This window comes from Manihot esculenta, chromosome 2 (assembly GCF_001659605.2).
Source record: "Manihot esculenta cultivar AM560-2 chromosome 2, M.esculenta_v8, whole genome shotgun sequence".
In the NCBI taxonomy this organism is placed as follows: Eukaryota; Viridiplantae; Streptophyta; class Magnoliopsida; order Malpighiales; family Euphorbiaceae; genus Manihot; species Manihot esculenta.
The window spans coordinates 9,857,810-9,875,091 of record NC_035162.2 but is presented as its reverse complement, the minus strand read 5'-3'; the positions used below and the strand labels follow the sequence as shown (position 1 = coordinate 9,875,091).

The following is a 17,282-nucleotide window of genomic DNA, read 5'->3' as shown; positions in this document are numbered from 1 at the left end:
AAAGTATTATTAAATGAAACACTCAACTGCAAATAATGCTTTTACAATCGAATTCAATAATGATTCAAAAGAAACATAACTTCAAAACAAGTTGCAGCTTGAAATCTATGGCCATAGCATCACAAATAGCAAGCTTCCTACCTGCCATCGACCCATTTAGCAACACATACTAGGATTTGTTCTTGAAAATCCCGAAACACCTCTCCAAAGCTCACCAATATGTTCTCCACAACCCTTCATCTACATTCATCTTTATTAAGCCTTCTGGAGGAGAGACTCATCTGTCAACGGCTGTTTCCACATCCCCTGAATTCATGCATCGTCTTAGCAGTTAGCACGACAACTTAAATTAGCCCGATTCTATTCTTTCTTATAAAAAATAAGTTCATTCCGTCCACACCAAATCTAATAATATACCTACACTACTAAACACAGCTCTTCCATTGAGGTCAAGTCACAAATACCCATCCATCAGTACTTGAAACTACCTCCAGAAACTGTAGTAACCCAGCCCAGACCACATGAAAATCAGACCCTATCAAACATGGGCAATCACGGCACAAATGGATAAAACTCTCTGGCTAGTCACATCAAAGGCAACAAGCAGAAACGAAATCTAGATGCTCATGAAGAAAATTCCGAGTGGGTAAAATACCCAGAAGTGCACGCCAAGCAAAGGTCTGAAACTTTGGTGGAACCAACAATTTCTACAATTGTTGATATATAGTTAACGTTGGGGAGGAATAAGAAGAGCCCATATCTTGTTAATTCAGTTTTAGTGCAAGAGCAATGCAATACTCACTTTTATCCGTATAAAGCCCCTTTTTCTTATAGTGTCAAACCCAAACATTCTTTTAAAGGAACCGGGGATCAAATTAGTAATGCCATTAACCGGAAAGAGAACATCTTTGAAAAACTCAATATTCCAACTCTTGAAATTGGTGTTATTTAATTTTAATACCTTAGCATGGAGTGGCAAAATTTGTTGTTGGGATACAATTTTAAAAGTTAAAGGTAGTGGAATCCAAGGATCCAACTAGATATGAGCTTGTATACCATCTCTTATTTGCCACCGGAGACCTCGTGTTAAAATGTCCCTTCCAGCTAAAATACTCTCTGTCATGTAAAATTGAGAATTGGCACATATAACAGCATCAAGATACGAAGACCGAGAAAAATAACGAGCCTTTAACAATCTAACAACCATAGATTTAAGATTTTATAAAATTCGCTACCCTTGCGTGGCCAATAGGACCTTATTGAAGGCATCAAAATCTCTAAAACCCAACCCACCTTCCTCCTTTGATCGACATAGTTGAGGCCAAGAACAATAAGACATCATTCTTTCAATATGGTATTGACTCCACCAGAATTGACTAATCATAACCCGTAACTTATTACATAACCAACCGTTAACATAAAATATTGCATAATATAAGTAGGAATAGCCTAAGCAACTACCTTAATCAATAGACAGTAACCTCTCCTTTCAACCTTGTAAGCCCTGCCATACTCTATCCTTCAGAGTCGAAAAACAGATTCTTGCTCCACCTAATCACCATAGGCAAACTAAGTACATCTTAAGTGTATCTACCCTTCGCACCTCTGGAGTAGCTGCTAAATAACACTTTAGAGAATCACCTACAAGAGTATTAAATACCACTTTAAATTTGTGAAAATTAACCTTTTGTTCTGTTATAAAATATCAAAAATAACAGAAACTTCAGTATGTATGACTCCAAAAAAATTAAATATATAATTAATAATTTATACAATAAGATATGATCATTATAGAAATAGTAACAATCGAATTGAAATTTTCTAATCCTCCATGAAAGTTTTTGCCGTTTTACAAATAACAAATGTTAATTTAGACTTTTATTAATATTTAAAAAAATGATATACATAAAATAAACATTGAGCACAATAGTTAAGAATCAACCAGTTTTAGCTATTCTGGCCATAACTACGCAAGGTTTAGAGAATTCAATTATAAGTTAAAACTATGAATTTCTATATAATTAGATTGTAATGACACAATAGTTATTTTTTATCAAAAATTAACTAAAATGAATAATTGACATCTCTCCTACTCTCATCAACTAAGGAGTGTGATGTTGAAATTTTGAATCCTAATTTACTTCCATCATGGCAACTTCATTAAATAATGCCATGTCAATAAAGACTAATCCAGATTTTCAAAGATTCTTTTGGAGAAAAATCAATCAATTTGGAATTGAGATCGCTAGTTTTGACTTTTGACTCTTATGTATCTATATAGTTCTTGACCCATTTAGATATACTAGTGTTGTTCAATATCCGTTTCACGTTTTTATACTTGGTTATAATATTTATAAATTTTATTTAGTTATATATATTATAAATTTAAATTATAATAAAAAAATTAATTATAATAATTTAAGTATAAACAGTAATAAAAATTTTAAAATTTAAATTTATTATGTGATATTTTAATATTATCTTAATAATTAATCTAATATTTAATATATTTTTATAAATTAAATAATTTTATTTTTTAATATTTTATTATTATCTTTTAATAAGTTGATTGATGTTGTTAATTTTCTTTAATAAATATTACATTATTTTATTTTTTTTAATATTATAACATTAAATTTTAAAATTAATATAGTAAATTTTTCAAATTTTCTATAAGAGTACAGAATGAATTTTATTAATTATTAGTTAAAATGGTTAACAATTTTAAGTTGATTTTTAATATTATGATTTATCAATATATCATTAATAATTAAAACAACACTATATTATTTTAAAAATTTATATTCGCAAATTATTTATATTTTGATTTTTTTAATTATCAAATTATTTATAACATTATCTAATAATTTTATATTATCAAATTATCACTTTAATAATTTATAATTTTTATCTTATAAATTTGCTTCAATTATCATCTACTTTAAAATTTAAATATCATTTTTAATAATTTTAAAAGAATATCTATATGTATTATATAATTTTAAGCTCATAAATTTAAATATTTTATTAAATAATTAAAATTATAATAATATTTTAATACTTTCATAAAAAATTGAATTATCATTCTTGGATGACTTAATCATATTATCATTTATTATCCTATAATATTTTTTTTATTTAAATTTTTTATTTAATAATTTAATATTATCAAAATTAAATTTATTTCAATAATATTATCTTAATTTTGATATTTTTATTTATTAATGTATATAACTAAAATTTAAATATTTATTATAATAAATATTAATTATTCAAATATAATAATTAATAATTAAAAGAGCAACATATTATATAATAATTTTATATTATCAAATTATTTAAATTTTTTATAATGATTTAATCTTTAATTTAAAATTAAAATATTTATAAAAATTATATTTTTATTATAATTAATAATATATAAATTATTTAAATTGATATATAATGCAGGTTAAGAACTCACTAAATCATTGAAAATGAGAGTAAATATTTACTTTAAAATGTGATAAAAAAATTTTAAAAAATTAAATGTTATTGTGTACTCGGTAACAACTAAAAAAGTATGTACAGACTGATACCACCAATCTACGAGCATTTTTAACGCAATATATAATATATACCGCAAATTTGAAGGGCATTATCCGCATTTCAATTAATTTAAATTATAAATTTAATTTTTTATTTAATTTATTATTTTATTTTATTAATTTAAATTTATTTAATTATATATTAAATTTATATAACTATACTTATAAAAATTATATTAATATTAGTATTGATATTAATTATTTTAAGTTATTTATAATATAATATTAAGAGATTTATAATTTAGTAACTGAATATTACCATTATTAATAAGTAAATTTTTTATATTTTTAAAAATATATTAAAACGTCATTTCTTTTCTTTCCGTTAAATGAAATAGTCATTCATAACTAATTTCATTAAAAATAGATGTTATGAATTTCATTAAAAATAGATAAAAAATGAGAGAGAAATATCAAATAAAAACTTTTATTTAGTTTTTAGATATTGCTATTATTAATAAGTCAGTTTTTATATTTTTAAAAATCTATTAAAACGTTTTTATATTTTCTTATATCTATTAAAATATTCTTATATTTTTTTATATTTATTAAAACGTCTTTATATTTTCTCCTCCTTCTCAAAAAACAAGCATAAAAAGAATAATAAAAAAAGAAAAAGAAAAGAAATAAAGAAGAATCCAAAAAGAAAAAAAAGACGAGAAAGAATCAATAAAGAAAAAGAAAAAAGAGGACGAGAGGAGGAAAATGAGCGGTAATTTAGTTTAGGTAAAAATAGACGAAAAGTCTTTTATTGATGGAGAGAAAAGATAAAAATATTTTAATAGATTTTTAAAAATATAGGGACTGACTTATTAATAATGATAATATTCAGAAATTAAATTATAAATCTCTTTATAATATTATATTTAAATTATTTTTAATTTTGATATTTTTAAATTGAATTAAATTTAAATTTATTAATATTTAATATGGTGTTAGAAATTTTTTTTTTATTAACTCAAACTCAAAAAATTTAAAGAATAAAAATCTAAATTGTTTAAAGCTTAATAGGCTAAACCAAAATAATAAATCCAACGTTGAAAACTATAATCCCACTAAAATTTGCAAAAGGCCCTACTCTAATAAGCATGGTAATTTACAATCACACATACAGCCTGAAAATTTGACTGTATTATTAAATACGGCATAAGTTAGGACATGGGCAGCGAAAAGGAGAGAATCTGTAATGAGCTGACGTGTCAGTTAAAGATTCCCGCTCTGGAGTCTGGAGCACGAGGCGAACGAAATATCATAATCTCCGTCTATTTATTCTCAATTTCTTTACATCAGTCGGTTATCACTTGGTCAATTAACCTAATTTTTAACACAAATTTAATAATCCCAAAAAATATATATATTTTTGTTTATTTTAAGAGAATTTAAAAAAAAAATCAGAAAATTAAAAAGAAGAAAAAGAAAAACCCAAGATGGAGTTTTCACTGCTACCAATCTTACCGTATTTAATCCTGGCTTGATATGGAACAAAACCCTAAGGGTTCTTGCAAGAACCAATCGCCGCCAGTTTGATCTCAGCCGTTTATTATAACTCTTTCTTTCTCGCTTTCTCCGTTCCATTCATCTATAGTTTATATTCTCTCCGCTGATATGCCTCACTGGGTTTTCTTGTTTCCTCATAGCAATTTCTCTTCTTAGATTCTTGTTCCTGTCTGTTTTATTGCCTGCTCTTACATGGAAACACGGTTCGCCAAAGTTGTCTAATTTACATTAGGAAATCGATTGTAGGCAGTAAAACATATTTCGATTTCTAATTATTTTGTGGCTAATAATCGAGGTTTGTAGTTTAGGATTGGGAATATTGTTTTGGTAGAGGTTTAGGTGATAGAAAGTTTTGATCTTTTGTTGTTAAAGTTAGCTTCTTGGACCTGTATATATGGTGTTTAGCTGCTTTAAACGAAGAAAGTTCTCGCTTTTGGGGAACTTTAGGATTTAGGTTGTGATTGTTGGTACTGGGTATTAAACAGTTTTCAAGTTGTTATCATGGGTAATGATCAAATTGGAGTTTTGAATATGTTATCTGAATTGGGTAGACGGCCGATGATAGGAACTAATGACGGATCATTAGGTGATGATTTAGAGAAGGAAATAGGGTTGTTGCTGCGTGAGCAACGTAGGCAAGAGGCTGATGATCTTGAGAGGGAGCTCAATTTGTACAGAAGTGGTTCTGCGCCTCCAACTGTGGAGGGTTCATTGAGTGCAGTTGGGGGCTTGCTAGGTGGTGGAGGCAGCAGCGGTGGTGCTGCTGCCTTTGCTGAGTTTGTTAATAGCAAAAATAGGAATGGGCTTGTGTCAGAGGAGGATCTTAGGTCTGATCCAGCTTATTTATCGTACTATTACTCAAATGTGAATTTGAACCCTAGGCTTCCACCTCCTTTGCTTTCCAGGGAGGATTGGAGGTTTGCACAGAGATTGAAGGGTGGAGGGAGTTCGGTTTTAGGTGGGATTGGGGATAGGAGGAGAGTTAATAGGGCTGATAATGGGAGTGGAAGATCTCTGTTCTCCATGCCACCAGGATTTGATTCAAGGAAACAAGAGAGTGAGGTTGAGACTGATAATGTTCGTAGCTCCACAGAGTGGGGTGGTGATGGGCTGATTGGTTTACCTGGTTTAGGGCTTGGGACTAAGCAGAAGAGTCTTGCAGAAATCTTTCAGGTGATTCATTCCTACTATTTGCTTTTTGATTGTGAATTTGATGCCAACTCCTGTGGTGTTGTTTACTTTATTTCTTTATCACAGCTTTAGTGTAAATGGCATTCATTTCCATGGGTTGTATGCTGTGGCTATTGTTGCTTCCTATTGGCATTTGATGCAAAAATGTCAATCTACCCTTGAGGAAATTCCATTTATGGATTGAAATTATATAAAAGGTTTATGGCAGAAGTACAAATGTGTTGTGTCTTGTTTTCAGTTATTATTGTTTCTTTCTTTCTTTTTTTTTTTTCTAATACTTCAAAATTAGTTTATGTCCTTTGATAAACTTTACCAGTTATGACAATTTGTTCAGTATAGCATTCAGTCGTTTTTATGCTGTGATGGCCTACGTTATGGGTTACATAGGATGCATTTTACATGCAGTTCTGATTCAGTGATGTTCTATATGTTCTCTAGTGTGCATGAATTTAGGTGTATAAACCTGGAATAATGTGTGCAAGCATCTCTTTTACGATGTAGATCTAATCCTTCTTGCAGCAGCCACTTAAGTTGATGACTAGTTTTCATTAGCTTGACTTTTTCTTGAAAGCTGAAAATATTGATATTAAAGGTTTATTGAGGCATGTGCCTCAGAGTTGAGCCTCGACTTGTGAGTGCCACTTTAAAGTGCATTCCATATTCCTGAGGATTTGACTCCTTTTATGGACTGCTATGATAAAATCCAGTTTTAGGGTTTTAGCTGTTCTTTCAGTAGTTCTTTTAGCCTATTGCTTCAGACACAACTTGTAAGGAAAAATGGAATACGCACAAATAGCTTGACTATTACTTCTAGATTATTTTCTCACAAATGACCCTTGCATTATTCTTGTGGAATCTTAAGGCTTTTTTATCATTCAGCAACATTCAACTTTGCATTCTTATTTCTTGGACCTAATCTATTGACTATATCTGTATTCTAGACGGGCTATGTTTGGCCTGGGGGGGGGATTCTATTAATTCTTTTGACCATTGCCTTAAAATGTGTTCTGAAATATTGAGGTTTTTTTTATTAGTTCCTCACTAATTCTCTGATATGGATCTTACATGTGTTCTATTTCTTATGCTTTCCAATATTATTGTTGTGATGTAAAATCTTGTATTCATGCAGGATGATTTGGGGCGTGCAACTCCTGTAACAGGGCACCCTTCCCGCCCTTCTAATGCATTTAATGAGAATGTTGAGAGTGTAGCTTCAGCTGAAGCTGAGCTGGCTCATTTGCGCCATGAGCTGTCTTCTGCTGGTTCAAATGGTCAGGGCTCATCTGATGTCCAAAATATTGGTCCACCTACATCTTATAGTTATGCTGCTGCTGTGGGTTCTTCCTTGTCTAGAAGTACTACTCCTGATCCTCAACTTGTTGCCAGGGCCCCTAGCCCTTGCCCTACTCCTATTGGACAAGGGAGGGCTACTTCATCTGAAAAGAGAGGTATTAATGGCTCAAAGGCATTCAGTGGTGTTTCTTCTAGCATAGGTGAGTCTACAGATTTGGCAGCTGCTTTGTCTGGCATCAATTTGTCAACCAATGGTGTGATAGATGAAGAAAATCGAACGGATGTTGATATCTTTGGTCTCCAAGGAGGTCAGAATCATATGAAGCAAAATGCCTACCTAAAGAAGGCTGAGCCTAGAAATTTACATATGTCTTCTCTCCCTCAATCAGCAAAGATATCCTACTCTGATTTGAGTAAGAGCAATGGCAGTGGGCCAGACCTGAACAGCTCGTCCTTGGTAGCTGATAGGCAGGTTGAACTGCAAAAGTCTGGTGCTCTTTCTGGTAATTCTTACATGAAGGGATCACCGAACTCCACTCCTAATAGTGGTGGGGGCTTACCTGGTCAGTATCAGCATCTAGATAATTTGAATTCATCTCTTCCAAACTATGGGTTCAGCGGATATCCTGTCAATTCAGCTTTGCCTTCTATGATGGCTAGCCAACTTGGCACTGGTAATCTACCAATGTTGTTTGAAAATGTTGCTGCAGCATCGGCTGTGGCAGCTCCAGGAATGGACTCAAGAATGCTTGGAGGACTGGGGTCCACAGCAAATCTAACAGCTGCTGCTCCTGAGTTGCATAATCTTGGAAGAGTGGGTAGTCCAATGGCTGGGAGTACCCTTCAGGCACCTTTTGTTGATCCATTATATCTCCAGTACTTGAGGACTCCTGAGTATGCTGCTGCCCAGCTTGCAGCTCTTAATGATCCCTCAGTTGATAGGAGCTACTTAGGTAATTCTTATGTGAATTTACTTGAACTACAGAAAGCATATGTTGGAGCTCTTTTATCTTCTCAGAAAGCTCAGTATGGTGTCCCAATGGGTGGTAAATCTGGTGCTTCTAATCATCATGGCTATTACGGGAATCCTGCCTTTGGTGTTGGCATGTCATATCCTGGAAGTCCCCTGGCAAGTCCTGTTATCTCAAATTCCCCAGTTGGACCTGGTAGCCCAATCAGACATAATGAGCTGAATATGCGTTTTCCTTCTGGGATGAGGAACTTAGCTGGGGGCATTGTGGGACCATGGCATTTGGATGGAACTGCTAAAGTGGATGAAAGCCTCCCATCAACTCTTCTGGAGGAGTTTAAGAGCAACAAGACCAAGTGTCTTGAACTTTCTGAAATTGCTGGCCATGTTGTTGAGTTCAGGTAATTTCTGCTCATAAAATCATTTTATGTTCTATCATTAATTTAAGTATCTAATTTGTTTCTGTGGCATTAACATCTTATTTGAGCAGTGCTGACCAGTATGGTAGTCGTTTCATTCAACAAAAACTTGAGACAGCCACAATTGATGAGAAAAACATGGTTTATCAGGAAATCATGCCCCATGCTCTTGCTTTAATGACTGATGTGTTTGGCAATTATGTAATTCAGAAGGTCTGGTATCTCTATTGCTTCTTGATATGTCAAGTTTTGTTTTTATGTATTTTACTGTACTTGCAAAATGTAACTGTTTGTTTGGTTATAGTTTTTTGAGCACGGACTTCCTTCTCAGAGAAGAGAACTAGCTGGCAACCTTTTTGGTCATGTTTTAACTCTTAGCCTTCAAATGTATGGTTGTCGAGTGATCCAGAAGGTACTATAATATTCTTCCTCTTGATTCCGTTTTAATAAAATTTTCTATGTTCTGCTCTATCATTATATCATAAATTTATGAGCCATAAATGACATTGAGAAATACAAGTGCAACTACATGTCATATAAATATAAGGGAAATGGTTTGGCCAAACTGACATGTGTTACTGGGGTGGTGGACAATGGCCACTTATTGCACAAGGAGGTGAGCTACACACCTGATAGTGACTACATATTATATTCTGAGGTGAAGAGCATTGTCTATGTATTGGTTCCATGCTTGAGTATCACACTGAGTTGAAAATGAGTAATTTATTAGAATACACCTACTGAACTAGGATAATATATGTCCTGCTGCTGAAAATTTGATTGTAATGTTTGTTTAAACTGTTCAGGCCATTGAGGTTGTTGACATAGACCAGAAGATTAAAATGGTTGAAGAGCTTGATGGTCATGTTACGCGCTGTGTACGTGACCAGAATGGGAACCATGTCATCCAAAAGTGTATCGAGTGTGTTCCTGAAGAAAATATCCAATTTATTGTCTCAACATTCTTTGATCAAGTTGTGACCCTCTCCACCCATCCATATGGGTGCCGTGTGATACAGGTTCATAAATTGTTTCTTGGTTATTTTGAGTTTACTGGACCTCTCTGGAGGAATGACTGGAAAACATTCTCTCTTATTAACAGAGGATATTGGAGCACTGCAAGGATCCAAAAACACAAAGTAAAGTCATGGATGAGATTTTAGGAGCTGTTAGCATGTTGGCACAAGATCAGTATGGCAACTATGTTGTTCAGGTTGGTTACCTTTCCCTGCAAACTCTTACCAATTTTTATGCCAATTAAATTCTCAAAAGAGAGAGCATGGGTATGATTTTTGTGTTAGGTGGGAGTACTGGTTCCGACGTCCTGTGTTGGTTGTAGAAAAGAAGTATGTTGTATTCTTGAGATGATAGGATGTAATAATGGTTGGAAATATTATATCCTCTCCTTTAATGAAGGGGAAGAATGCTGAATGAACTTTAAGATTGGAATTTTTAGATCTAATTTCTGCATCTCTCATAAGTCATTCTATGTGTCAGGAGCCATAGTTTGTTAATTAATTTCTTCTGTTATCCCCTTTGGGAAGGCTGTTCTTTTACTGGTGGTCTGGACTCACCAAGTACAAGTCATCATTAGAGTACAAAGTCGCATGTTATCATGTTGTTCTCTAGAAAGTTTGATACTTTTATGATGTTCGGCTTGCCAGCTAACTTGATGAGTAATAGTATTATATAAGCAAGTGTGATGCTTATAATGGCATTGAGAAACTCATTAATAAGGTGCCAGACTGCAGCTCTATGTCTTTATTCTCACTTCTCAAGGGAGGAAAAAGTATTGTAAAAGTTCCTTCCAAAGCCATTTTCTGCCTTTCCTCTGGCTCTGTTGGACTCCCAGAGTGTTGTTTTGTATATCCATGTCTTTAAGTGTTTTTCTTTATTGTTTTAGTTAATCTATAATGCTTGTTCTTTAACAACAGCATGTACTGGAGCATGGAAAACCCCATGAACGATCTGCTATTATTAAGGAGTTGGCTGGGAAGATAGTTCAGATGAGTCAGCAGAAGTTTGCCTCCAATGTTGTGGAGAAGTGTTTAACTTTTGGTGGCCCCAGTGAACGAGAGTTACTGGTGAATGAGATGCTTGGAACCACTGATGAAAATGAGCCGCTTCAGGTTTGGGATTTCTGACATCTTATTACAAACTAGAATGCAATAACATTAAAATTTTGATTGTTTCACGTAAAGAAAGTTCAGAATTTTTGTCATTCTGCTGCAAGCATATGATATCATGGTGGGGATAATCATGTTTCTGTTCTCTCCTTTTACCCCTCCCCCTCCTTCTGTATGTATCCAGGCAATGATGAAAGATCAATTTGCAAACTATGTTGTGCAAAAAGTGCTCGAAACTTGTGATGACCAACAACGCGAGTTGATTCTTATGCGAATAAAAGTTCACTTGAATGCATTGAAGAAGTATACTTATGGAAAGCATATTGTTGCTCGTGTAGAGAAACTTGTTGCTGCTGGAGGTATTCTCTCTTTTGTAAATGATTTTTCAGAAACTTGTATGCTTGCACTTTGGGTAAGCTATGATCGCCCTGAAAGGGGAAGTTTGGGGAATTATACCACCCTCACTGTTTAGCAATTGTTATGTGGCACATGTTAGCATGTAGTCCAAATTAATGTTGTTGGCATAAATCCCCATTAACACAAAAATGGAAAAAGGGATTGCTGAGGGAGAAAACTAAAGCCTTTTTCTCCATTGTGCTTGTACATCCTAGAAGTGAAACTGTTTGGCTTTTGTCATGGCTGTTAAAAGCAACTCTTGTTCTCAAGGCTCTAAGAATGCTAATAATCATAACTTCCCTGCTTATGGACACTGAAACAGAATTTTCGTATGCATGTATTGCGAACAATTTCTTTCTCAGTACTCTTCTAGTGGGTTGGTATGTAAAAGTTTACAATTTCTTCCATGTCAATGTAGCTCGCTAATTAGTGGCTTGAATTGTATGCAGAGAGGAGAATTGCAGCACAGTCTCTGCACCCTGCTTAGGTGGCATAGGAAGGGAGTCTGTACAGCTAACAGAGGCTAGTGTGAGCTTCATCCCGATCTTCCTTCGCGTATCCAGAGCTATGTTTTTACTTATCCTTTTAGAGAGGTATGAGCTGATTGAAAATAAACAAGGTTGCTTGTACCAGAAACTGTACATTGTGTAGTTTCTTTAAGGTTTATACATAGAGGAGTTGAGGAAGCTGAGGTTCAGATGTTGAATACGCCTGATACCCCTGCAAGGAGGAGATAAAAATGACTATACAAAGTGTGTTAAGGGTGTAAAAAGAAAAATGATGAAATGTATGAGGTAGACTAAACGTGAAGATGACTGTACAAATGTCGGAGTGTGGAGAGCTGTTAATGTTAGGTGAGGCCAGTCAGAGTTTTCCTTTCATGTATCGGTATTTGACTTTACCTTCCTCCCTTTAAAAGTACATTTTTTTTACTTGTATCTTTTTTTTTTTTTTTCTAATTAATGTATGTCTATAACTGCGCAGGTTATGTTTTTTCTTATTGTTTTCTTTTAGCCAAGAAAAAGCCTAATCTTTTGCCTCAAGATTCTTCTAAGCCGACTTTGAAATAATTTTTACTTGGTCATGAATTCATATGATCTACCAATTTTATTTGGAAATTATAAGATATTTAAGTATGGTGATGTTAAATTACTAAGTCGTGGCTTTAAATTATTTAAGTTAGAACTTTACATAGATAATGATATGAAGATGACATTTTTATTTTTAAAATGTTAAATGTATTCATTTTACTTTTGAACGTTTTGGGTCTAGGAAAATGAAAATAAATTTCTACCATTTTCAATACATAAATATAGGTAAGTTTTGCTCTCGCGAAGTTTTTGAAAATCGATGGGTATAGCTAGTTTCAATCTGAGAGGAGTATTCCGATTAAAAAAAAAAAATTCTGAGAGTAGATGAGGAAGTGAAGCGCAGAGCTAAGTTGTAGGTGGTGAAAAGATAAGGTTGAGGAAACGAGTGCTGGTAATAGAGGGGAGATATGGACATGCGATAGGCAATAGCCGTTAGCTCCCTTCACAAGCAGAGCCAGAGCGACGGATGTAACTATTTACATTTTACCATTTTAAGGGGTGAAGAAAGGTTGGGCTTTTTTCCAAGGTATGTTGCTTATGCAGTTCATTTGATTTCATTACCATTTTGCTTGTTAGTGACGAGTGAACATATCCTTCCATATTATTATTATTATTTTTATTAGTACTAGTTTTTTGAAGATAAGGATTCATTAAAGGCCATAGGAGATATGAAAGAAGTTACAAAGATGATTTGTTGCCAACGATTAACTAGAAAGGAGTCATCTTAAGTGTGTAAGAATCCAAACTATGGACAGCTTGATTACAAAGTCCAGGAACGTCATAAAAGGAAATGTATTGGAAGTTGGCAAAAAGTAAATTAACATCATTGAGAATGTTTTGTATCTCTAATATCTCTAATGGAGGTGAATTTAGCTTCCCCTTGATCAACTTGATAAGCCTTTAAAACGACTCAAGAAGAGAGCCTTCTGACAAGCAAGTGCCTCCGGATAAAAGGGTTCAATAATTGCTTGAATTTTCTTGCACAACTAGCCTTTAGGTTGGAGTTGGTGATCTCTTGCAATGGCTTCATATTTTGTGTGACAATTCACTGAAGCATCTAAGTTACTTCTGAGAGTAATCTACGGAAATGAGGTTTAAACTTGGCATTGTATTCATCACCGTTGTAGGTATCGGACGTGCTGGGCATCAAGAAAGTCAACATGGTGTTTCAGTGCTCCTTCAGTTTACCTCACAGCTTCGGGTGGTGCAGTGCTAAAAATTGTAGGAGTTCCTTTTTCTCTAGACATGTCATAGCAGGAAGACAAAGGTTGTAATCAACATATCACTCTGTTCGTGACTCTCTAAGGTTGTAATCACTTCGTCTAAATGTTTGCTATGGTGTTGCCATGCAAGTTGGTTGACCTAAGACCGAGGGGAGACTGGAACTAAACTTTAATAGCTTTTGGGCAGCTGAAGAAAATATGGCTTAAGGATTCCACCTTCCCGTAATGGAGACACTCCTTCGGTAGCTGGTTTAGCCTCCTGTGAAGGAGGAGTTCCATACTTGGAAGTGTCTCTTCAAATAAGGCACCAACTGAAAACTACCATTTTCTTGGATAATTTCAACTGCCAAAGCTTCTATCATAATAGGACAGGAGGGACTCGGGCCTGCCTCTTGTTTGACACTCACTCCTTCAACCACTTCCTTTGCTACGTAGTAGCCCGAATTCACGGTGTAGTGACCATATTTAGTGTGATTACACATAAGGTGGTCTGCCCCTCTGAATGTTGATGCAAGATTGACTCCGATCCTTTGCACCTCTTCTTTGAGAAAACTACTGTGAAGGGTGGACTAGTTCCAGGCTGAAGAATCCTCTTCCAGTAGTTGAGCTACCCCATGGATAGTTGGATCATGGTGAGACTTCACTTTGGGCAATTCTGGATAGCAGCTTGGGATCCAGGCTTCCGTTTTACACAAGATTGATTGTCCATTTCCCACTTGCCACCTCATGCCTTTTCTAAGTACCTCTCTCCCTCCAAATTAAGCTCTTCCACCTCCAAGAAGGGTTACTTCCTAACCCAGCGTCCATAAAAGAATTAAAAAGGAAAATACTTACTTTTTCAGGCCCTAGGCCAATAAGGAGTTCAGTGAAGAGATTTTGCTGAGTTTAAAAAGATTTGATTTAAATAGAGAAGACGTCAACAAGGCTTCGTTTCGTTTATGAATGGCTCAATCACCAGTGAGGGTTCGTTCTTCTAATTAAACATGAAGATGGACATCACCAAAGAGGGAAGTGGGAGTGACACACATAGATTCAACAAAAAGATTTAAGAAGATGAGGAAGAAGAAGAGGAAGGAGGAGGAATGAGAGTGAGATGGCTGGAACGGAAGCGAGTGAAATTGTGAAAGAAAAGAAGGTTTTGATTAACATAAATGTCAAAAGGACGCAGCATCTATGAAAATTAATTATTTTTTTTAACAGTTAAATATTTTATTATTTAAAAAAATTTATTAGTTAATTTTTTAATATTATAAAAAATTTATTAATTAATTTAATACTTTTATAATATTTAATAATTAAAATTAAAAATTAATTTATAATTTTTTAAAATTTCATATATATTTTAATATACTATTAAAAATTAAAACACTAACTAATAATTTTATATATGAGACCAATATTCCCTTTTATAAAAGTAATTTCATCAAGTAATGTCAAATTAGAGCATTGTGGGTTGCCACTTGAGCATATTGTTTTTTATAAAAAGTAATTGGCTTACATTTGCATGACATAGTCTGCAAATAAAAAAAAAAAAAAAAAAAAAAACAATAATATTTATGGCAATACTGCAATTCCGAGGAAAGTGGATAAGGCAACAGTTTTATACTAAAAAATGTGCTACTTACTGTAGGAAGAGTAATTTACATTTAAGACCTCGAAATTTAATAAAATTGACATATTAATATAATGCTAATAATTCCTATATTATGATAACTCATTTAGTTGAAAGAGAATGAGAATGAGAATTTCATTAGAAAAGTATACCACATTTTCTTCTTTGAATGAGATAGTCTCTAAAGAAACTCAACACCAATATTTGCCTTTTTAGAAGCACATGGACTATCAAGGCTTCTACTTGCAATTCTTCAATGTTAGAATCCTTAACTTCAAGTTGCATAGTTGAATCCCGAAGCTCCTTTTATCATTCACTTTCTTGTTTCACAACCATGGAGGATTTACGAGTACACATGCTCACGTATGAAAGAGTGAAAATTAAGAGAGAAAAATAATTAAAGAGTTTTTTTTTCTTTGTCGAATATAATTAAAAAAAAAATTAAGTAGTATTATTAAAACTAAAAGTGACATTTTTTTTATAAAAATCATATTAAGGAAATATAAACAAAAATAACAATTAGAACATAGAGATTGCATTATGATATTGTACATGCATAAATATAACAAGTTCAAATTGATCTAAATGTATAAACCATTTCATTCAAACTATCGAATAAAATCTCTTTTCTTGGATTAATTTTTTTTCTTTATGATGAAAAAGAAAAAAAGTGAACTTATATTGTATAAAACTTAATTAGAAATTACATGTAATTTGTAAAATTAATAATTCTTGTTTAAAATCATAGCGACTTAGATAATTGTTTTATTTAGAAAGTCTAAAATTATATGGCTTTATATATTTATAAATAATAATTAAATTTACTAAATATGTCTATTTGGTTCTACAATTCTACAAATTGATGATCATATATGAAAAAAAAATTATACAATAGATAAATGTATATTCCGAATAAAATCATAGCAAAAATATTTTCGCTAAAAGTTACAATATATATATATATATATATCAAAATTATTTAAATAATCTAAATAAATAATCGTGAAATAGTTTGAAATTATCCATATTAATTGAAAAATAGAGTTATATTATAATTAACTAAATCTGTAAGAAAAAGGATGGTGGTGTTCATGGCAACCACTCCGATATTTAAATCAGTAAACTTGAAGAGAAGGGTAAGAGAATGAAATTACTTATAATTTTAGAATAGTTGTATAAGAGAATTGTATATTTTTATCTCTGCATGATCGTTTTCCTTTTAAACAATAAGAAAGTAAAAATAAATATAATATTTTTTGATAATTCGTCAATAATATAATTGATTGTTTGATAAGAGATTTCGCCGGATTAATTGGTCGAGGATCTGTGATTACAGACATAAAGGAGATCTATGGATTATAACTGTTAATGGTAACTTTTTTATAAAGTCTCGCCTAATAGTTGAAAGGGCGAGTATTGACAAATTAAATCGACTTGTCTTGAAGCGCCCGACTCTTTTTTTTTTTTTTGATTTCGAGTATCATGATGGCAGATTTTTTTTTTACGAGTGAGATCATATATTAAATCTTTATCATGTAATTTTATTTTGTAGTGACAACTCAATCTAGTATTATAGTGAGTGCATATTGTCTAACCGTAACGATTATTATACAACATAAATTATTATTTAAAAATATAATTTAGTGAAATATCAATAATTTATTTCTCTATTTAAAAAAATATATTAATCAATTTCTATTAATAAATATAGTTAACTATATAAAATTTTCACAAATTATAAAAATTATAATTAAATTATAATTTTGAAACTATATAAACTAATAATTGTATTTTGTATTGCAAGTTTTTTTTAAAGGTTTATACATTCCTAATGGTTGAAATAAAATAAAAGATTAAATAACTCATGGTTTTAACGA

At 32.5% G+C, this 17,282-nt stretch overlaps 1 protein-coding gene across 1 annotated transcript; it reads left to right on the top strand.

Annotated features, from left to right (window-relative positions):
• The first annotated feature begins 5,008 nt into the window (after positions 1-5,008).
• Positions 5,009-12,417, top strand: LOC110609756 (pumilio homolog 2). The gene is made up of 9 exons (XM_021749545.2): positions 5,009-6,257; positions 7,405-8,939; positions 9,029-9,170; positions 9,262-9,369; positions 9,764-9,976; positions 10,060-10,170; positions 10,892-11,086; positions 11,268-11,442; positions 11,929-12,417. Exons 1-9 carry the CDS (start codon positions 5,586-5,588, stop codon positions 11,964-11,966), a joined length of 3,189 nt encoding a protein of 1,062 aa, XP_021605237.1. The 5' UTR covers positions 5,009-5,585; the 3' UTR covers positions 11,967-12,417.
• Positions 12,418-17,282: the final 4,865 nt, after the last annotated feature.